General features: G+C 51.3%; 1 protein-coding gene across 1 annotated transcript in view; it reads left to right on the top strand.

Annotated features, from left to right (window-relative positions):
* The first annotated feature begins 262 nt into the window (after positions 1-262).
* The window catches only part of COL26A1 (collagen type XXVI alpha 1 chain), a 160,590-nt gene continuing 138,148 nt past the window's right edge, over positions 263-22,704 (top strand). Inside the window, exon 1 of the mRNA XM_055561519.1 lies at positions 263-504. Coding sequence (XP_055417494.1) covers positions 347-504 — 158 coding nt within the window. The 5' untranslated portion in view covers positions 263-346. The remainder of the gene's footprint in view (positions 505-22,704) is intronic.

The raw sequence follows: 22,704 nt of genomic DNA, 5'->3' as shown, positions 1-22,704 counted from the left end.
CAGGGACCCAGGCACAAGGTCTGGCTTTCGGGGCGCGCGGGTCCCGGGACCCCCAGCGGAGCAGGAACACCCTCTCCCCCGACTCGGCCTCCACTGGCGCCTCCTCGGCCCCGGACTGCCGAGGGTTAATGAGAAAGCCCCACGCCCCCTTTGACGGCGCAGAGCCCACCTCGCCGAATTTGAAAAGGCGGCCCTGAGAGGCGTGGGCGCCCCCCAGGCACTTCCAGCTCGGACCCGGGCTCCGCTCGCTCGTCGGCGCGCTCGCTCGGCTCCGGCGGGGGCCGCCGGTGCGCTCCCGACCGTCCTCCCGCCCGGGACTCCGGGTCCCCGCGGGCGGCCGCGCAAGATGAAGCTGGCTCTGCTCCTGCCCTGGGCGTGCTGCTGCCTCTGCGGGTCGGCGTTGGCCACCGGCTTCCTCTACCCCTTCCCGGCCGCGGCCCTGCAGCAGCACGCCTATCCTGACCCGGGCGCCGGCTCCCCCGGCAGCGGGTACGGGGGCCGCCGGTGAGTAGCCGGCGGGTGGCGGGGGGTGGGGGGGGGGTGGGGTGAGGGTGCGGGCGGCGGGCCCGGGGGACTCGGGGAAGCCCGGGTCTGGAGGCGCGCGGGGGTGGGGGCTTAGGGGCTGCAGATCATGGGGTTGGGGGTTTGGGGGCACGGGCGGCCGCGGCTGGGGACGCCGGGTGGTTGAGAACAGGGGGCCTGGGGACTCGGGGCGGTCCGGGGCTGGGGGCGCGGAGGTGGAGTCTGGGGCTTGGGAGGGTGGGATTGGGGGCTGGGGGCACAGGACGGTCGAGGACTGGGGGGTGAAGACAAGGGTGATCGCGTGCTAGGGGCACAGACTGTGGGGGCTGAGGGCGCGGGGCCTCGGGACCGGAGGTGCGGGGCTGAGACTGGGGTGGTCTCTGGCCGCGCCCACCCCTCTTCGTTTCCTTGCTCTCCGAACCTTCGCCCCTTCGGCTCCCGAATCCGAGCGGAGGCGGCTCAAACCTGCGGCGGGGGTGCGCTGAGTGGGGCGACCGTGGTTGGCTGGGGCTCGGTGGCCCAGTTCCTGCAAGTTCACCGGCTCACGTGGCTCCGCCGCGCTCACCTGCGCGGCCGCGGCTTTGTGTTGGGGAGCAGGTTCCCGCGACGCTAAGGCCTTGCATCCGGGCTCCCCACTCGCACGCCGGCCGCCAGAGACACCGGCGGGGCGACTCCATCCGGCCTTTGGGGCTGGGCCCGCGGAGCAGCCTGGGCTGCGGCTCCCCAGCCACCGGGGAACGGGGACCCGGCTCGGATTGCAAGAGTCCGCGGCGGCCTGGGAGAGGGAGCTGAGTCCCCGAGCCCGCGGTGCCGGGACCCACCCGCGGCCACCTCCTCTGCCGGCAGGTGGCGCGCTGGCCACCCCAGGACGGTTCGGGCAGCGTCTCCTCAATCCGTGATTGAATCCCCCCAGAAAACGCGTGAGCCCGCGAGTAGAAGTTGCCAAGTCTTTTAGTTTGCGCAACTCGCCGGAATTTAGCCTTTCCCATTTAATAGTAATTACGACTCACACAGCTGTGTTACCGTTCTTGAATACATCCTGCTTTGGTGCCACCCGTCTCTTTTGATCCTAAAACCACCCCAGGGTTAGCGATTAGAGTATAATATTGTCTTTTCTTTAACCGAGGGAACATGGGCTCCGAGAGAGGTCCCCACGTTCAGTGGCAACTCAGGACTCACCTCCTGTCTTCTTTCTCCAAATCCTGTGCTTTCTAGGGTACCACGGGGCTTATTGTTTACGGAGCAAGGCAAGAAGCGACAGGTCCCGGTTCTTTTGTCCTCCCTGGTGTTTACCAAGCCTGGCAGGGCGACCAAGGTGAATTCCTACAGTGCCTTGTATTGAGGAGACCGGGATGCTTTGTGTCGGTACACTGCATAGCTGGTTCAAGCGGTTCTCAGAAGAGCATATAAAAGTACTTCTGGAAAATTTTGCATGCAATTTTATTTCCTTCATTTTGTTTGGAAATGCTCCCCCAAGGCTTCTATTAGTATTATTCTCCAAACACCCAGAGTAGTGTGGAAATGCACACTTCCATAGGAGAATATTTTAAAAACTAAGTTTTTCAAGTTGAAAAATGATATGTTTAAGATCTCTCACTTATGAAAAATTCAATCTATATGTAGATGTGTGTATATATATATATATATATATATATGTATACAGTTGGTAATAATAATACTGTGTGTGCTTAGTCATGTCTGACTCTTTGCGACTCCATGGACTGTAGCCTGTCAGGCTCCTCTGTCCATGGGATTTTTTCAGGCAAGAATACTGGAGTGGGTTGCCATTTCCTCCTCCAGGGGATTTTCCCGACCCAGGGATTGAACCCACTTCTCCTGTGTCTCCTGCTTTGGCAGGTGGATCCTTTACCACTGTGTGACCTGGGCAGCGCATATCAAGTTGGTAGGAAACCATTTTTGGCAGTTTCCCATATGGAGAGACCTGGGCTTGACCAGGTCAGAAGAGAGAGTGAAAGAGAACTCCCATTCCCTCCACCCTTGCCCCCGCTCCATCTGCTTGTGTCTTGTTTGCATATTTTACAAGGAGCATATACCCATGTATTACTTTTGTAGTTCAAAAGTGTGTGTGTGTGTATTGGGGGTGGGGAGGGGAGGTGTAAAAGGCTCCTGTAGCCTGGACTGTGCGTGCTGAGAGGGACCAGATGGGAACTCCATGCAGGGAGCCAGTGAATGGGGGATGCGGGTTCTGGTGTTTGGTAGATTAGAACTCGGGGACTTCCAGAGATAATTTGGAAAGGATGGTTTTGGCACCAATAAAAAGAGTCCCAAACAAATGTCATCTCACGGAACTCTTTCCACCAGGATGGGAGCAGGGAGAAGGTGTATTACATTCAGGGAGGAACTGGATGAATGGGTGGAAAATGGGTTTCCAAATGGGATACTGGGAGGTGTTAAGGAGGCTTGGGGCAGGTTGACATAGTTGCTTTGGAGCCTGGCTGAGCCCTTCCACCCAAAGGCCTGCGTGGGCACTGCAGGCACTAGATTCGGGTCTGGGCGAGTTGTGGGCTGGTGTCACACGTTCCTGAGTCTGATTCACTCCAGAAGCAGAAGGCTTGGGGACAGCGCTTGGCACTGGGCTCTTCACAGCGTTGGCCTCTGCTTGGCTCCATACGTATGTTTACAGTGGCTTGGTTTCAGTTGATGGGCAGAGTGACAGCGCTGTTTCTTGACAAATGGTCTTCTCTTATTTCACGGTTATTGGTCCTGTGTTCTCTTTTCTCTGTGTGTGTATGTGCCTGTGCCTGCCCTCCTGGACTGGGCATCTGGGTCTGACATGTTCTGGGTGCATCTTGCTTTTTATGCAGCAGTGCTCTGCTCTGGTCACCTCCATCACAAGCCCAGCGTGGGCCCCCTGATGAAGCTATTTTGGCAGAAAGAAGAGGACATCAATTCCTTAGAGACCCACTTCCAGTAAAATCTTGCAGCCCTGTGTTTGGGCCACTAATGACTTTTGTCAGCCACAAAGGGTTCAGATGCCAAGTAAAAGCTAAGGGGAAATGTAACATTAATTGACCGGGAGGCTTGCATAAGGATGGAGCCCCCAGCTCCACATTCTAGTCCTTCCATTGGATCTGAATAAGGCTAACACATTGGTGAAGCTCTTTGAGGTGAAAATGAAAGTCGCTCAGTCATGTCTCCCTCTTTGTGACCCCAAGGGCTATACAGTTCAAGAATTCTCCAGGCCAGGATACTGGAGTGGGTACCTGTTCCCTTCTCCAGGGTATCTTCCCAACTCAGGGATTGAACCCAGGTCTCTGGCTCGGCAGGTGGTTTCTTTACCCTGTGAGCCATCAGCATGTGTATTTCAGTCTTCTTCCTGCCTCCCTCCCCCGATCATTCCCTCCCTCCCTTTCACAGATGGTGATTAGACGTCTCATCTGTTATCACCTGCTCATCTCTGTATCCAACTCTAAAGGGTCCAACACAGCAGTGAGTGATCAGAGTATGAGGACTGAAAACCAGAGAAAGGGCCCCTCCACCCCATTCTGGGTGCACAGTTCTCAGCTGGGGAGGGAGAGGTTTTAATTTGAATAAGAGTTTTAATATTAATTCTTGGAGTGAGAAGGTTCTGCTAAGAGAAACCAGAAGAGTGGTGAAGATCTGCCCAGATTTTAAGCAGAGGAAGGAATGAATACACCCACAGGGTGGGATCATGGGCAGGGGTGAGGGACAGAGTTGCTTTTGCTTCTGCTCTGGAGAATGGCTTGCATTCTATAAACCCGTTCCTCCTGTACAGGGTGTGAGGCTTGAGGACAAAGGGAGACCACGTGCTGCAGGGCTGAATGTTTACAGGTTATACAGTAAGCTAATGGATGGTTAAATAAGTAGGTCTGATCTTCCAACCTTGATGAGTAATTGCTCCGTGTGTGGCAGTCCATGGGGTCAGAGAGGGTTGGACAGGACTGAGAGACAGAACCTCTTCTTTGTTGTTGTTATTTAGTCACTAAGTCATATCCAGCTGTTTTCGAGGTCATGGATTGCAGCACGCCAGGCTCCTCTGTCTTCCACTGTCTCCCGGAGTTTGCTCAAATTCATGTCCATTGAGTTAGTGATGCTTTCTAACCGGCTCATGCTTTGCCACACCCTTCTCCTTTGGGTTCAGTCTTTCTCAGGATCAGGATCTTTTCTAATGAGTCGACTCTTCACATCAGGTGGTCAAAGTATTGGAGCTTCAACTTCAGCAACAGTCTTTCCAATGAATATTCAGGGTTAATTTCCTTTAGGATTGACCTGTTTGATTCCATTGCTGTCCAAGGGACTCTCAAGAGTTTTCTCCAGCACCACAACTCAAAAGCATCAATGCTAGCAAGGCCTAGTTTCTTCAAAATGAATTGAGAAGAAAAGAGAGAGGAGGAAGTGGGAACCTGTAGACAGCGGTATTCTGGTGGAGGTTTAAAACCCAACTCTCCAGGAGAAAAAAAAGTCCTGTCCACCAGTACTAGTCAGCTTGGGCTGCCTTATCAAAATGCCATAGACTGAGTGGCTTAGACTCTAGACATTTATTTCTCAGATCTGGAGGCTGGGAAGTCCAAGATCAAGGTGCCGATTCAATTCCCGATAAGGACTATCTTTTTGGCTTGCGGACAGCCGACTCTGGGGTCTACACATGGGAAGGGAGAGTGAGAGAGGACACTCTAATCTCTCTTCCTCTTCTTATAAGGACACCATTCCCATCATGGGGACCCGACCCTCATGACCTCATCTAAATCTTCATCTTCATAATTACCTTCCAAAGGCCCCATCTCTAAATGCCATCACACCGAAAGTTAGGGTTTCAATATATGAATTGGGGGGGTGGAGGGAACATGAATATTCAATCCATAACACATGATCTAACAAGATCCACCAGACCAACTATGAAGCATTCTTGCCCTCCCCCACTCTCCCAAATAAAAGATCCTAAATCTAATCAAACTTTCACACCTAATCTCTAATATGGATGAGATACAGGGGATAGTGGATCAAATTATTTACACCGCTTGGGAGTAGCCAGCCAAATCTAGAACTTGGGATCCTACAGGACAACTGGCCTTCTTCACCAAGTTAATGGCAGAAGGGGAAAAGCCTTCTTTTAAAAAAGAGGATGATTTTTGTCACTGCCTCCTGTTAGAACCGGACATGGAACAACTGACTGGTTCAAAACTGCAAAAGGAGTATATTGTCAGCCTCCTTATTTAACTTATATGCAGAGTACATCATGCCAAATGCTGGGCTGGATGAATCACAAGCTGGAATCGAGATTGCCAGGAGAAATATCAACTTCACATAGGCAAATGATCCCACTCTAATGGAAGAAAGTGAAGAGGAACTAAAGAGTCTCTTGATGACTGTGAAAGAGGAGAGTGAAAAAGCTGATTTGAAACTCAACATTAAAAAAACTAAGATCATGGCATTCGGTCCTATTACTTCATGACAAACAGAAGGGGGGAAAAGTGGAAGCAGTGAAAGATTTTATTTTCTTGGGCTTCAAAATCACTGCAGATGGTGACTGCAGCCATGAAATTAGAAGATGTTTGCTCCTTGGAGGAAAAGCTATGACAAACCTAGACAGCATATTAAAAGGCAGAGACATCACTTTGTTGACAAAAGCCCATCTAGTCAAAGCTGTGGTTTTTCCAGTAGTCAGGTACGGATATGAGAGTTGGTCCATAAAAAAGGCTGAATGCCGAAGAACTGATGCTTTTGAGTTGTGGTGCTGGAGAAGACTCTTGCTCTCGGGGGGCTGTGGGCTCTGGGGGTCATATCCCCTCAGCCCCATGGTCTCCTTGCCCTGTGGGGTGGGATGTGGCCAGAAGGGGCCAGATTGGGGCCGCAATAGCTTACTGCCTAGGATGGGACTTCTCTTGCCCAGGTTTAAGGCAGTTTTGGGGGGATGTGGAGTGAGTCTTGGGGATGGAGCAAGGATGCGTGTACCCCAAATCCTCAAAAGTTGGATGGCCTTTCCCCAGAAGACCATGGCCACAAAAGTTCACGGTGACTGAGCTAAGCCATCTGTGTCCAGATGTTCCCCGTCTCCTGTTAGACTGTGAGGACCACAGGGGACATCACCTGCCTGTTGGGGGCCTGGCCCAGGGTCAGGAATAGAGTTGGTCCCTGCCAGTTGTGTGGAGTGAACCAGATTGTATTCATCAAGGACCCACTGAGGCTGTGAATTCAGAGTGGATGCAGGTCCTGCTGGGGGTCACTTTGCAGGCGAGTGGCATGGGACACGCAGTAGCTGGGGATGAAGAGATCCCTTCCAGAGATGACGGGGAGCTTCAGGGAAGGAGGGTCCAAGGTGGCTCACAGGGATTTTGTTCTGGCTCCTTTAGAAACACATCTGTATTCTGGCCTGACCTTCGGAGCTTTTACCGATTTTCACACTGTTCTAAGAAGTGACAGGATGGAGTTCAGAACTTGCGACTGCTTTTGGTTTTCCATTTAGAAACTCTCTGGCCAGTCAAGATTTTGGAAAGGGTCTGATCCCTGATATGCCGACAGTGCTGGACCCGGGCTATTTCTTCCTTCTTCCTCCGGGCCTCCCACCTGCCTCCCTCTGCCCGGCTTCCCAGGCAGGGCCCCTGGACCCGTGCAGGGGCCAAGATGCAGCGCTCAGCAGGGTCCACACTTGCAGTTCAGTGCTTTGTCTCCCAGTAGTGTCTCCCACTTCTCAATACTCATAGCCTTGAATGAGTGCTCTGTAAGGGAAGTCTGATGGAACCGTGACACACCAGGGACTTGATCCTTAGCGTTGACCATGACCCACCTCTCAACACCTCCCACCACCTCCCTGGTGTTTGTTCTCCGCTACTCACTCCCCACCCTCTGGCACCCCAGGTCCATCTGGCCTCCCCCTCTCCACCCCTGCCCAGTGACCACTGCCACCCTCTGCCTCTGGCTGGAGCCTGGATGTGCACTCCGAGAGGGCTGGGATTGGGTGCGTGCGCCCTGTGGCACCCTGGAGTGGGGCATGGCAGCTGTAGTCCCTGCCCTGGACTGGCAGTGCCATAGTGTGCTCAGTGGGTGACTCAGCAGGGCAGAGCCTCTGGCCACCCTGATCCTGGCATGTCCTGGGGAGAGACAGTAATACCCTGGAAGGGTGCCCATCTGCCTTATTATGATGGGCCCTTGGGAGGGGGAGATGCCTGGTTTGACTTCCCTGCCCCTGACCTGAGCGATGCTACAGCCCACTGGCCAGCGGGAAGGGTGGCGTGAGTGTGCACTTACACCCCGTGGAGTTGCAGGGAGGGGTCTGCCCTTGCTAACCACGAGGATCTCTGTGCATAAAGGAACACACGCGAAACACTAAGCAAATGACAGGTTGAGAAGGAGAGACAGATACTACCTTTACTGATCCAGCTTTTTGAATGAGGGGTCCCGTAACTTCAGTTTGCACTGTGTCCCACAGATTATTTAGCTGGTCTTCGATACAGCATCCCCTAAACAGCAGGGCACCGAATGGCTCATCAGGATGAACTGGGGAGACTGAAGAATTGGATAACCAGACCCATGCAGACTCAGGAAGTCTAAGGCCTGGAGAGCTGTATCTAATGGCCTCCCCAAGTGTTTTTTGTTTTTTTTTTTTTTCTTTTCTTTGATGCAGCCAGGTTTGAGGAGCACTGCATGGAGAACAGAGTTTTTTTTGAGATTCTTTCATCATGACCCGTAGTAGGAAATACCTTTTATATGGTGCGTGAGTCTGTGCGTGTGCACTTACACACGCACACACACACACTCACCCTTGAAATAAGTTTCACAAAATCGTGCTTACTATTACTATATGTGATCCTTTCTTTTTTATTGTATTCTATCTAGTTCATAAAAAAATGCTTGCCAAGACTCAGAAAATTGATTCCACAGCCCCTCTGACTTAGGACCTGCAGTGAGAGACCCCTTGCTCTGGGGAAATGCAGGGGTCTTTTGGCTTCCCACCCACCCTCTTCCCAGTTCCTGTGCCTCATCCTCTAGGCTCATCTCTGACTCTGAAGTCTCTTTCTTGTTTCTGCTGAGCTGAGGCGCTTGTCCTGTCCACTCCCTACCCCATATCCTGGCTCCACCCTCTTCTAGGGCGGTCACAAACCCGCCTCCTTCAGGAAGTCTTCCAGGATTGCTCTATTCCCTCTCTTTGGGCGGTTTCCTGTGCCTCCTGTATCTGTGGTTGCCTGTGGGCTTTGTACCAAGAACTCACTTCCCATTCTCCTTTCCTGAAGATAGAATCATTTCTCTTACCTGTTTCCTCCCGAGCATGGCTCTGACTGGTCGTGAGCCACCTGTGCCCCGAGCCCGGGCTGTCTGCCCCTGGCCCACGTGAGCTTATCCAAGCTGGGAGTTTAATCACCCAGCCTTCTCAGTCCATGGTTGGGGTCTGTCAGCAGGCTGGAGCTGGGGGCTGAGCCTTGGGGGCAGGGGCTCTCTGCCCTGAGCCTTGTATGGGAGAGGCTCTCTGCTGATTCCACAGGAGTGAGTGGATGGTCCTTTCTGCCTGCTCATGGGCCTCGTCCCTGCCACTGGACCCACGATGCCTGGAGCCTTACCTTCAAACAGTTACTAACAAGCACCCGCTGCATGCTTAGTGCCGGGGTAGTGAGATGACTGCTGATTGAGACTTAGCCTCTGGCCTTGATGAGTTCAGAGGCTGGCTGGGGAAGCCCCCAGAGCAAGCAGTGGAACTTGCTGTGACACAGATGTGTGCGAAGTGGGTCAGGTAGGCAAGGGGCATATGAGCAAGCACCCGTTTAGGGAAGCTAGGTGTATGGGTGTTTGGGCATCTTTATGTCTAAGTTTTCTCCTCTGTAAAATGGGGGTGATCTACTTTGTAAGGTTGTTGTAGGCTTAGATGAGTGAAAATTAAAAGTGCTTTGAGAAATATGTCATACACATTCTGTTCATGCTTGTGAAGTGTAGTGTGCTAACCTTGCAAAGAGTGCCAAGAAGCGGGGGTTTCACAAACCTAGGAGGCCATAGAATCCTTTGGCTGGGATGGTGTTCCAGACTCTGCTTGTGTGTGTGCTCAGTCATGTCTGACTCTTTGCCATCCCATGGACTGTGGCCCACCAGGTTCCTCTGTCCATGGGATTTCCCAGGCAAGAATACCTGAGTGGGTTGCCATGCCCTCCTCCAGGGGATCTTCCCCAACCAGGGATTGAACCCATGTCTCCTGCAATGCAGTCGGATTCTTAACTACTTAAGTCATCGGGGAAGCCCATTCCAGACTCCACACCTTGGGAGACGCTGGCCTGGTGGACCAAGGCTACATGCCAAGGTCTTTTGAGAAGAGTCACCTTTGAAGTGGGTCCTGTAGGGTGAGCGGAGGTGTTCTCTGCAGTGACTGGGAAGGGCGTTTCAGGCAACAAAGCAGCTGCCTGAGGGCTGGGAGTGTGGGGCATGTGGGGCCTTTTGGAATCTGAGGGCGAAGCCTCTTTTCTTCCACCCTAAGGAACCTGGGCTTTGTAACAAGACTTGGTCACAGTGGGTCCCATGCCAGCTTTACTGGCGTGGAGGAGACGGGACAGAAGAAAGAGAGCCAGAGGAGAGGAGCAGCTAATGAACCATGTCAGGAACCCCGAAACAGGGCTGGGGCGGTAGAGATGCAGTTGAGACAGGAGTGCTCAGAGTCTGTGCGGCTGGCAGCATCGAGCCCCTCGGTGGACGGAGGACCAGCGGGAGCAGATTGTAGCCTCGAGCTCCTGGGCTTGCCCAGAGCCCGAGGGAGGCCGGTAGCTGGCTCTTTGGCTCCCCGGAACCTGGCAGAGGCTCCACGGTGTATTCTCAGCTTTGAAAAGCAACACGGCATGGTGTTCACACACCTTGTGTTTTTGTCAAATACTTGTATTTTTAATATCAAGGGCAGGCTTGTGCGTGTCAGGTGTTCCACGGTTGCTTTTTGAGCAAGTGAATGAACAAGTGGCTTGATCGCCGACCTCCGGGAAGCTGAGGGGGTGGCCTCTGCCCCCATGCAGCTCTGCCATTCTAAGAGGTCCTGGCGTGAGGTCCTTGTCTGTGCTTTGCCCCCACCGACCAGCTCTAGAAGCTGTGTTTAGGGGGGCCACAAAGGTCACCCTGCTTTAGGGGGTCCTGCTTCTTCCTTTGAAGTAGGAAAGTGAAAAGGTGAAAGCGTTAGTCACTCAGTTGTGTCCAATTCTTTGCGATCTCAGGGACAGTAGCCCGCCAGGATCCTCTGTCCATGGGATTCTCCAGGCAAGAATATTGGAATGGGTTGCCAGTCTCTTCTCCAGGGGATCTTCTCAACCCAGGGATCCAACCTGGGTCTCCTGCATTGCAGGCAGATTCTTTACCATCTGAGCCAGCTTTAAAGTAGGAGTGGGTGGAAATCACACAGAATGGGCTGAATGTGAATATCTGGTAAGGCTTTCCCCTCAGGCCCCCGGATTTTCTGCATCTCCTTGCCCTTCATCTCGCTGTCCCCTCTGCCCCCTGCACCCCCCACCCCAACCCCCCACCCCGCCAGCCTCTCTGTTATTTTAAAATCCATTCCCAGAGAAACAATTCCTATGGCAATAAGAACACGATTCCAGGCTTCTCTTGGCTTGAACTGGTCCGACACTTCATTGCCGCTTCGAGTGTGCAAGCTGGACTCGGACCAACTCTGCCTGGGGCGGGGGAATCGAGTAACAATAACTAATTGTTAGAGGATTTTCGGGAATCCTGCAGCGGATCCTTGGGTAGGAGACACACAGAACACGGTTCTCATCTCTGAAGAATCAGGGGGTCCCCAGCCTCCTTGCCTGGTTCTTACTTGCCCTGCCTCCCAGAAACATCCCAGGGTCAAAATGGTTCTTTGGTGGCCTGGACGAGACCACCTTGAGAGGAGCTGGATCCAGTCCAGGTTAATTCTGTAACACTCGGGTGAGAGACAGGGGGGCCCCCTCCTCCTGGGCCTCCATCTGCCCCACCCCTAGCCACCTCCAGAGTGATGGGTGGGAAGGTCAGAGCTGGCCACACTGACTGCTGGCCTCTGCCAGCTCCCCTGCCGCCCGTAGTGACATTGCCAAGCTTGTTCCGTCAGGTGTTAATGGAAGTTATGAGAAGCAGCCTGGGAAGTGCTCGTGAACCAAGCTTGAGAGTTTCCTTCAGAATGAGGGAGGGCGTGAAGAGCAGGCTCTGAAGCCAGGCAGCCTGGCTCTGAATTCCGGCTCTGGGTGGCTCTGACCGAGTCATCTGACCTCTCTGTGCCTCAGTCTCCATATCTGTAAAATGGGCACAATCGCAGTGTTTCCCTCCTCAGGTCATTCTGGGGCTTCAGTGAGTTTATATTCACAAAGGGCTTGGAACAATATCTAGTAAACACTCTGTGCAGCCCCATGAAGTGATAAAGGCTTTCCCAGAGTGGGCAGTGGGCTGCTGGGCCTTGCAGAGGTTGGGAAGAAGCAGGGGTTTGCAGACATCTATGGCCACCAGATCCTTTTTTGGGGAGCATGTTGTTTGGGTGGGGTCCCAGATGCTATGCTCTGGGGAAGGCTGGCCTAGTGGGTCAAGGTTAAATGCCTCAGTGGTTATGGCAGCTTCCACCTTTTGCAGAGAACCTCTTTCTGGGAGTCATTTGCAACCTCACCCTGCAGTTGCCCCTACTGGTGCTGTATGGGAGCCAGAGAAATACAGAAGGGAGAGGCCAGTTGGTTTTTCTGAATCCCTTAGACCCCGCTCAGGTCTTCACGACCAAGAGTGAAGGATGGGGGCCTATCCTCACTCCCAGCAGAACCTCAGCCACTAGTGGGGAGTGAGCACTGAGGGTCGCCCTTGGAATATGATTGGGGAGCAGGTTGGAGGGTCTGGGGTCTGGAGATGCCCATGGTGAGTCAGAGGCAGAGGAGTTCTGAGGAGCTTCATGTCCCGGGAATGTGACAGCTGAGGGGGCCTCATGTGGCCCCAGGATGGGGGAGAAGGGACCAGGGGATCCACAGTCAAGCCGGCTCTTCCCTTCATGGACTCAGTGCCTCACGTGTAACGTGAAACTAACAGGATTGGGCTGAGATCAAATGAGGAACGTGTTTGTGAAATATGCAGACTAATTATTACTCAGTGTGGCCTGCTTACTGGCCGAGGGCCCCAGCTCTGCAGCTCCGTCTGGCCCAAGTCCACCCTTGGAATAAGACCAGGGGCACCAACACTTGCAGAAGGATGGATGTTTACTGTTTGTGTGTGTGTGTGTGTGTGTGTGTGCATGTGCGCGCGCGTGCACCCACGTGGTGTTTGCGGCCATGCCTGGCTGCGGTTTGCAGTGGAAACATCTTTTGTCTTTGAAAGTATGGTCCCCTCCCCTTTCCTCATTCTGGAAGGTATGGGACTCTGTGGCATTTACCGGGAAGCGCCCTAGTTCCTAGCACTCAGGGAGGCCCAGCTGAAGGGCTGCTCTGCTTTGGAGCCCTTGTGAAGGCTTGGGCTTTCCTCTTCCCCAGAAGGTAGCTTCTGGAATCCTGCCCTGCTGCAGGCTGCAGGCTGCCCACTGACCTGGCCACCGCTGCTGGCCCCCAGAGGCGCCAGGGCCTTTGGGGAGAAGGGTGGCAGTTTCCTTCTGATTTGGCTCCAGCTGTCTGCACCCCCACCAGCTGCCTCTGGCGTCTGACATTTTTGTCATTCCTGCAAGGGCTTATCTGGGGAGTCAGCACGTACCTCTTCCTGCCCCTCTCTGATGGACTTGGCTATGTGGCTGATTCTCCCTTCCGAGAGGTCTCAACCTGCCCAGACACCCTCTATTTGGGGGGTCATGAGTTCCTGGGTCTCTTCAGGCTTTGCCAGGTTCCTTCTCTCTTTTGTCCCTTGGGTGATGATAACAATTAGCTCAGATCCTGAAAGTCTTCATGTAAGAAGTATGAACATGTGCCTTCCTGGAGATGCAGCTGAACAAATGGGAGAGACCCCTGTATCAGGGGCTTGGAGGGAGCACAGTCTGACCCCACCTAGCCTGCTTCTTGTCTCTCTGGGTGCTCTGCTCATCTCTGGCTACCCTTTAATCTCAAGCTGCTTCCTGCCCCAGGGCCTTTGCACTGCCTTGACCAGTCTTTGCTTTCTTTTAGCCTAGTTAGTTCCTGCTCAAAGCTTAGAGATCAGCTTAAACATCATGTCTTCAGGGAACCTTTTGCTGCCTCCCCCTCAAGGTAAGGTTAGGACCTTTTGTTAAATGCCCTCAGAGCTTACTCTCATACTTAGAATCTCATGATAACTGTAAGTCAATCCTATAATTAATTGATTGATAATTAGTTAATAGCTGTCCAAGACTATAAGTCCTCCGAGGACAGGAGTCCCTGCTGTATCTCTAGGTTCTTGCAGAGTGCCCGGATTACAGACAGCATCCAGGAAAGGACTCAACACTTTGCAAGCTGTACTTGTTTCTTACGGTTGGTGTCACGAATGACCGTGAACTTTGTGGCTTAAAACAGCCTATTATCTTACAGTTCTCCAGGTTAGACGTCTGAAGTGGGTCTCACTGGGATGAAAGGTATTCGCAGGATTGGTCCTTCTGGAAAAGAATCCATTTCCTTGCTTTTTCCAGTTTCTGATCTCAGGTGGCCTCAGCCTGCAGCACCTTGGAGCAGGGCTCAGGTTCCTAGCCAAAGACTGAGGCTGGGTTGAGGTGCTGAGAATGCCAAATCTTAACCACTAGACCAGTGGTCAGTGACAAGGGTCCTGGTTCTTGGACTTTGCAGAAAAGAATTCCCACAAAGACAAAAAGTAGTGAAACAAGTAAAGTATTTATTAAAAGGGAAAACAAGTACAGCACGTGTGCATGGATGCATGGGTGGATTCAGAGAGAGACAGTTGCTGAGTTGTGCTCTCATGGCAGTTGGAATTATTTTTATGGGGCATTTCTTCCGGTTTTCCTTTGGCCAATCATTTTGATTTGCCTGGTTCATCTCAGGATCCCACCATGTGTGCGCATGTGTCTGTTAGCTAAGATGGATTTTACCAAAAAGGCATCTGGGTAGGACATGCCTTGGCATCACTCCCCTTTTGACCTCCAAGAAGCCTTTTCCACGTATGTGTGGTTGGGGAGATCTCCTGACTTGGAGAATGAGAAGTACGTGGTCTGGGCAGGGCCCGCCGCCTCCCTTAGCTGTCCTGCTGTTCCCATCTTGGAGTTTCAGGCCACAGGGAGTGAATCTCCGATAGCTTTAGCTGGTGGTAGTGGTGGGGGTGGGGCCCCTCTACCTCCTGCCTCAGTTCTAGAGGCTTCTGGCATTCCTTGACTTCTGGCTCCTTCCTCCATCTTCAACGGGCATTCTCCAGCCCCTCTCTCTGGTTCTAATCCTCCTGCCTCCATTTTATAACACCCTTGTGATTAGGTCAGGCCCACCCGGATAACTGAGGCTCAGCTCCCCACTTCAAGATCCTCAATTTCATCACAACTGCAAAGTCTCTTTCAGCACGTGAGATAACGTATTTGCAGGTTCCCAGGGTTAAGATAAGTACATTTTTTGGGACTGGACATTATTTTGCTCCCCACCACACAAATGAAAATGAAAAGGGAATGGTACGACAGACAGTTGGAGCCTTGGAGAGTTGTATTGATCCTAGGTTTCAGACAGTATTAAGATTGAGTGTCTTTGAGCTTCAAAAGCCTGTTAAGACTCAGCCTTGTGGGAAGAGTGTGATAAAGACAGGACTTCCTACCTAAGTTTTTACATAAGTTGTGAGGTAGGGATTTAACTTTAGTTTTTTTCCCCCCCAAATCTCCCCTTACACTTCTACTGAATAATCCATCTATTCCCAATAATTTGAAATGCTTTTTTAAAAAATTGCATACTAAGTTTCACTATATACACAGCTTTTTTTTTTCTGAACTCTTAATCTGATCTGGTGCCAGAAATCACACTATTTTAATTACTGTATCTTTATTTGTTGTTTTGTTAGTTGATAGAGCAATTCCTCTTTTGCTGTTCATCTTTATCAAAATATTCTTAGCATGTGTTGCACATTTTTCTTTTGCGTGAATTTTAGAATCATCTTGTCTGTTCTATAAAACATGCTGTTGGGGTTTTGATCTAGACTGTGCTGACTTAGTGGATTAATAGAATTCAATGTTTATAATATGGCATGTTTTTCAGGAACAAGGAACACTGCTCCATTTATCCAGACCTTGTTAGATTTATTCCTAGGCATTTTGTAGTTTTTATTGTTGTCATGAATGTGTTCTGTTTGTTCCCTGACACTTGTAAATGTTTGTATCTGGCAAATAGGAAAACTTGATTTGGAGCAGGTTGGTTTTATACACTGCCACCTTCAGGCATTGAAACATGTTTTAATGGTTTTTCAGGTGGTTCTCTAGGACCTTTGAGGAGAGAACCCTGTTGTCTTCCAAAGTGTTTGTGTGTGTATTTGTGTGTTGGTCATTGTGTAAGTCCGCATCTTGGTTGAGCAGGAAGAATGGGGTTTCATCTTTCTTATGAAGGATGATGAGGTAGAGGGCTCTGAGGAGAGAGAAAAGAAAGTGGGCTGTGTTTTGGTCTCACCCAGAATCATCTTCTCTGCTCCCTCTTCTCCTCCTTGTCTACAAAGATGATGATGTATTCGCCTCACCTCTCGGTTTATAGGTAGGATATTTTTGGAGTCAGAGGACCTAGGATTCACCTACCTTTCCCTCCCCTCCATCCCCCCATTTATTAAACAAACAGCCTAATAATGGACTGTGGTTTCTCGACTCCTTATAGGGTCAATCATTCTGATTTGAGGCTAAATTATTCTGCCATAATCACCCATCTGTCCTTTCCTCCCCCATCAGCAACAACTTATCCTTCCTTCAGACAGCCCTGGTCCTAGGCTGTGAACTGGAAGCTCCTGTTTGGTCTATCTCTTTCTCTCTAACAAAGCCAGCATCTGTTTGAAACGGGAGAGGAGGTGAATGCTGAGCTGGGGGTGGAGAGTGTGTGAATTCCTCCCTTCCCCTGCCCAACTTGTCCTGTGCTGGGAAATTTGGTTAAAAGGAAAACCAAAGGCCATCTTGATTAACAGAGGCAAGAACATGAACCTATGTCCTTCCACACAGGTATCCCAGGTAGATGGTGTCCACTCCCCCTGCCCCAAGCCTCAGGTGGTCCTAAGGGCCAGAAAGCAGTGTTTCAGATTGGCATGACATTCTCTTACAGAACGATGCCAGCTGTATTTTAGTCCCTGTCCAGTTGCTTCATATGGACTGGGGGCTGGCTGTGTGTGCCAACTCTGGTCCCTCCATGCCCATTGGTGATGAAATCACGGGGACAGATACGACTGAGTCACAACTGTGTCTCAGGTAATACAGAAGGCCAAATCATCAATGCCTCAGATCTTGGCATGCCCTAGCAGGGAAGCTTCCAGGAGCCTGGGATTGTCTGCCTTGGTTATCACAATATTCCTGGAATCTGTCCATTTAGAGTTAGAAATAGGTGATAAAGCCAAATAGGTCAGGCTGGGTGGGCATCGGCCATCTGTGAGTAGTTGGGCAGGTCAGTTTATAAAGTTTCAGCCAAGTTGGACTGTGGTGGATGGTCCTAAAAGCATAGACCTAATACTCAGTACTTTGGAGAAAGGCAAATTGATGTCAGAGCCTCGGCTCCTCATCTAGCTGTGGGCAAGTTCCAGTTACCTTGCATCAATTTACACATCTGTGAGATGGGACCTAACCAGTTCCTGTGGAAGCTTTCCATGAGTTTGAACCGGAGCTGTGTCTTCTGCTTGGAATCTAGCATGAACAGTGGCCCCCGGGGTGGGTTGTGATGCCTTCTGGATAGCAGAGCACCTGTCCACGTGTCTGCCATGGGCTGTTTTCCCCAGTCCTGTCTGACTTGCTTTATTCTTATTTCATGCTCTTGTTCTGCAACTGGGCTGTGAGCCTCTTGGAGTCAGGAGCTCCATCCTTGATGGCTTTGTCTGCCCCAGCAAGTAACCCATGGCTGAGCATTGATTCAACCGTGGCAGGCCCAGCTTGGACATTGCAGTGTTTACTTTTCAGGCTGAGAAGTTTAAGTCTCTCTGGAACTCAGGATCCTGGAGTTACATTCTAGCCTGGAATGAACCAGGGAGTGAACAGAGGGGCCCGGTGGACTCTGATGCGGTGTGAGGGTCCAGGCATTGCATGAGCAAGGGGTTTGGCAGGAAAAAGATCAATTCCCTGCCTGGCTGTTGGCAGGGAGGTGGGAGGGCTGGAAGTTGTCTGCCTGCAGGCCTGGGGCAGCTGCACGTGGGGACAGCTGTCTCAGCTTTGGACATAGGATCTGCCCCAAGATTAATAACAGAGCCTGGGCCATGCCCATGGGGAGCAGAGAGGGGCTTGGGTTACCACGCACCAGGAAATTCGCCTGCCCTGCTGACAGTGGGTGGGTAGCCCGGCAGGATGGATGGGCTCTGGGGGTTCAGGGGGTGTCTGGGCAAGACAGCTCAGGGCTGGCCCAGCCAAATGCATCCCCATGGGACGCAAGCTGACCCTCCCAAGGGCTGCTTTCTTTCCGCTGGACCCGAAACCGGCAGGAGCCGATCTCCAAGAATTATGTGAAGAGTTGAGAATGGAAACCAAATGTTGGTGTCAGGTAGAGAGAGCTGATGGAAGCCTGGGGCCTGGCAGGCCTGGGAGCAGCAGGGGTTGGGGCTCTGGTGGCCAACACAGATGTTTAGGTGAAAGGAGCCTGACACATCTTCTTTCAAAAAAGGTTTATTTTTTTCCCCCTGATTATATTTATCATAGATCATTTGGGAAATATGGAAAAGCAGAAAGAAAGAAATCATTTATAGCTCCTTTTTTAGGTTTTGAATTTTCAATTCTTTATATTGTGATAGAATTCACACAACTTAAAACTTACGACCTTAACCACATTTAAGTGCACAGTTCAGCGGCATTAAGTGTATTCACATTATTGTGCAACCATCAATGCCAACTGTCTCCAGACCCTTTTCATCTTGCAGGACAGAAACTGTACACCCCCTGGACATTAACACCCATTTCCTCCTGCCCACACCCCCAGCCCTTGGCGACTGCCATTCTGCTTTCTGTATCCATGGCTTTGACTACTCTGGGTTCCTTGTGTAAGTGAACTCATACAGAATTGGTTCTTTGGTGACTGACTTATTTCACTCGGGCTTCCGTGGTGGCTCAGATGGTAGAGAATCTGCGTGCAATGCAGGAGACCCCTTTATTATTATTATTATTTTTAATGTCCTCAAAGCTCATCCATGTTGTAGCAAGTGTCAAAATTTCTTCATTTTTTAAAGACAGAATAATATTCCATTGTGTAGACGGACCACATTTTGTGTATCCATTTACCTGTTGATGGACATTTGGGTTTCTTCCAAACCTTCTGGCTGTTGTAAATAATGCTGTTAAGGGACATGGGTGTACAAATTTCTTTTGGCTAGATACTTGGATGTGGTGGTTCTATTTTTAGCTTTTCTGAGGAAATATCATACTGTTTTCCATAGTGGCTGTACCATGTTACATTCCCAACAACAGTGTGAAAAGGTTCCAATTCCTCCACACCCTTGCCAACACTCGTTATTTTATAATTTTTTTTTTTTGGATAATAGTTATCCTAATGGGTGTGAAATAGTATCTCACTGTGGTTTTAGTTTTTATTTCTCCAATGATTAGTGATTGTTAGCATCTCTTCATGTGCTTATTGTCCATTTGTTTGTCAACTGTAGAGACATGTCTAAGTCCTTTGTCGAATTTTTTTGCTTTTTTTTTTCTTTTAAAGATATCTATTTATGTATTTGCCTGTGCTGGGTCTTAGTTGCAGCATGCGAACTCTGAGTTATGGCATGTGGGATCTAGTTCCCTGACCAGAGACCCAATTTCGGCCCCCTGCCTTGGGAGCATGGAGTTTTAACCACTGGACCATCAGGGCAGTCCCTATTGCCCAATTTTGAATCATGTTTCTCATGGTTATTTTTGTTCCCTTAGCTTTTCTGAGTTTTTATCAATTCATTTCCAAACTCTCCCCCACTTTAGGCAGATTTCCTCCTGACGCTGTACGAGATGCTCCACAACTCTCACCTTCCGGGAGCAGTTGTTCCTGGAACCTCTGACCCGCTGTGACCTGTTATCCTTGCAAGCTTGTGCTTTCTACTAGTTTCTCAGTTCAGTTCAGTTCAGTTCAGTCGCTTAGTCGGGTCTGACTCTTTGCGACCCCACGGACTGCAGCACACTGGGCTTCCCTGTCCATCACCAACTCCCAGCGCTTGCTCAAACTCATGACCATCGAGTCAGTGACGCCATCCAACCATCTTATCTTCTGTCGTCCCCTTCTCCTCCTGCCCTCAATCTTTCTCAGCATCAGGGTCTCTTCTAAGGAGTTCTTTGCATCAGATGGCCAAAGTATTGGAGTTTCAGCTTCAGCATCAGTCCTTCCAATGACTACTCTGGACTGATTTCCTTTAGGATGACTGGTCTGATCTTCTTGCAGTCCAAGGACTCTCAAGAGTCTTCTCCAACACCATAGTTCAAAAGCATCAATTCTTCAGGGCTCAGTTTTCTTTATAGTCCATCTCTCACATCCATACATGACTCCTGGAAAAATCATAGCTTTGACTAGATGGACCTTTGTCTGCAAAGTAATGTCTCTGCTTTTTAATATACTGTCTAGGTTGGTCATAGCTTTTCTTCCAAGGAGCAAATGTCTTTTAATTTCATGGCTGCAGTCACCATCTGCAGTGATTAGTTTCTCGCCTTTTATATAAATCCCTTTCCTTTCTCTCCAACTTAGCCATGCACTCAATAATATAATACATATTTTTTATATTTTAGCCAGTCTGATCAGTTGTCTTGAACTGGAACGGATTTTGTGAGCAAGAGAAGGGCCTTGGGTGAGGAAGGGAAAGCGGACCATTCAGGGAAGATGAGAACTAGAGCCTTTCTCCAGAGTCCCCAGAGCAGAGAGAAGGCTGTGGACAATTCACACTCAGATGCTCTAAGTGGGTCTGTGAGTGCCAGGAACTGTGTGGTCGACTGAGGCAAAGTCAGCCTTGCCTGGTCTGGGGGCTCATATGGGTCAGACACCCAGTGGGAGCAAAGACCCAAACTTCAGCCTAGTCACGGGTGCAGATAACTGGGGACAAAAGTAAGGGACAAAAGTGAACCCACGAGCAAGCGCCTGATCCATCCTCTTCCGGGAAACTGAGGCACTGGCCTCCCTCTCCTCCAAGGCGGGTCTGTAATTCAGAGGGGTCCTGGAGCAGAGGCCTCTTCTGCGCTTTGTTCCCACCAGACCCGCTTTCCAGAAGCCACTTTAAAGGAGCCACAGAGGCCACCAGCTTTAGGGGTCTGGCTTCTTTGAAGTGGGAGTGGGCGGAGAAGGAGGAGTTCTCCAGAAAATTCTTTGTGGCAGCCTCAATATAAATATCTGGTGCGGTCTCAGGAACTGGGAACTGCTTCTCTAGGGCTGGGAAGCTGCAGGGGGCTGTTCTGGGGTGGAGAGGGGGGCCTGATGGGAGTGGGGGGAAGGGCCTGGCCAGCTGGGGGCCCCCCAAACACCCCAGAGCTCCTCGCCCTTCTCTCCTCCCCTGTGGCTCCAGGGTTCCCTCCCAGAGCATCCCCCCTCCATAGGTCTCCTCTTGGGCCTGTGCCCTTTGCCCTGCACCCTTCATCTCCTGCCTGACCCGCTAACCAAAGCCTTCTGTGCGGAGGCCAGTGCTGCCCTGCCGTGGTAACAGAAGCCACGTGGGGGATGGGGCGGCGGAAGGAAGGGGAGGGGGAGGGGAGGGGGAGGGGGAGGGGGAGGGGAGGTCCCCAGCCCTCGGAGCCGGAGCAGATGGCCAAGAAAAGAAGCTTGTTTGCCTCGCTTGTTTGCCTCGCCGGGGGCGTCCGGTTCCAGCACAAGATGGGAGCTTCTCCAGTCTTGGGTGTTTGCTTACATACAAGCCCACGTGGGAATGTGTGTGTGGGTCACCCCCTTTTTGCTGGAAGTGCTGGGGCCTGCTGGGGATCCTGGTTGTTGCCTACCTTCCTGCAGGGCTGACTGTGTCTGAGCCATGAGCGCATCCCAGGCAGGGGCCGTGACACCCCCCACCCAAGGCCCTGCGTATCCTGGGTGTGCGTCCACCCATCCGGCTGAGTGACAGCTGGACCCAGGAGACTGGAGGAGGACAGGAGAGTCTGTGTCTTCCTCGCCGTCCTCTCGGCAGTGCTCTGCAGGTCTCCTCTAAGGCTCTCTGGGGCAGGGAGCCGTCTCTGCATTTGGACCCAATTCTGGAGGCCCGAGAGCTTAGACACGGTCTCTCCTGCCCACTGCAGTTCCTGGGACATCCTCGACGACCAGTTACAATGGCAAAACCTTCATTTGTGCTTATTCTGTGCCAGCTGATCTTCTACCTGTGTATCAACTCATTTATTCCCCACAGTGACCTACAGGCTGTGCTGTGCTAAGTCGCTTCAGTTGTGTCCAACTCTTTGCGACCCCATGGACTGTAGCCCACCCGGCTTATCTGTCCATGGGGATTTTCCAGGCAAGAATATAGGAGTGGGTTGCCATGCCCTCCTCCAGGGGATCTTCCCGACCCAGGAACCAAGCCTGTATCTTCTTACGTCTCCTGCATTGACAGGCGGCTTCTTTACTACCAGCACTGTCTGGAAAGATCCACAGGTTAGGTGCTGGTATTATCTCCATTTTTTAGGTAGGGAAACTGAGGCACAGGAAGAAGTGATGGATGTATCTGTGGCAGAGATTGTAGTGATCGTTTCCCTAGCGTATACTTGTCTCTGAATTCATCAAGTTGTATCCATTAGATACATACAGCTTTTCATATGTCCATCATACCTCAATAAAATGGGTTAGAGGAAAGAAAAGCAGTGGGTCTGCAGGCCTCGCCATCATTTGATCCCCAGTGTCCTGTTGTGAAGTCTCTTCTGGAGAGGAGAAACCCTTATTCCGAGGAATTCTAACCAAAAGCTCAGCCATCCCACCACAGACCTGATGAAAAGAAACCTTTCTAGCAGGAAGACTGCAAGTCATTAGTTTTCAGCTTTGTCTCGTGTGACCGACTGCTGGGTGGGTGGCTTCATAGCATCCTGCAGCTTGTGATGGCTTTAATTTTCTGTCGCGATCTCATGGTGAAGCCCACCTGTAGGACTGCATTAGCCGGGCCAGCCCTGCGCCCATACTCCCGGGACAGACAAGGTGCAGATGGACGGGCCCTCCTGGGGGGCTCCGTGGGAATTGCCTGTCTGCAGAGGTTCCTGGGAGGAAAGGCCTTTCATCAGCAGGA

Source organism: Bubalus kerabau, chromosome 23 (genome assembly GCF_029407905.1).
Source record: "Bubalus kerabau isolate K-KA32 ecotype Philippines breed swamp buffalo chromosome 23, PCC_UOA_SB_1v2, whole genome shotgun sequence".
Taxonomy (NCBI): Eukaryota; Metazoa; Chordata; class Mammalia; order Artiodactyla; family Bovidae; genus Bubalus; species Bubalus kerabau.
The sequence above is the reverse complement of the archived record's forward strand: the minus strand, read 5'-3'. Positions and strand labels throughout refer to the sequence as shown.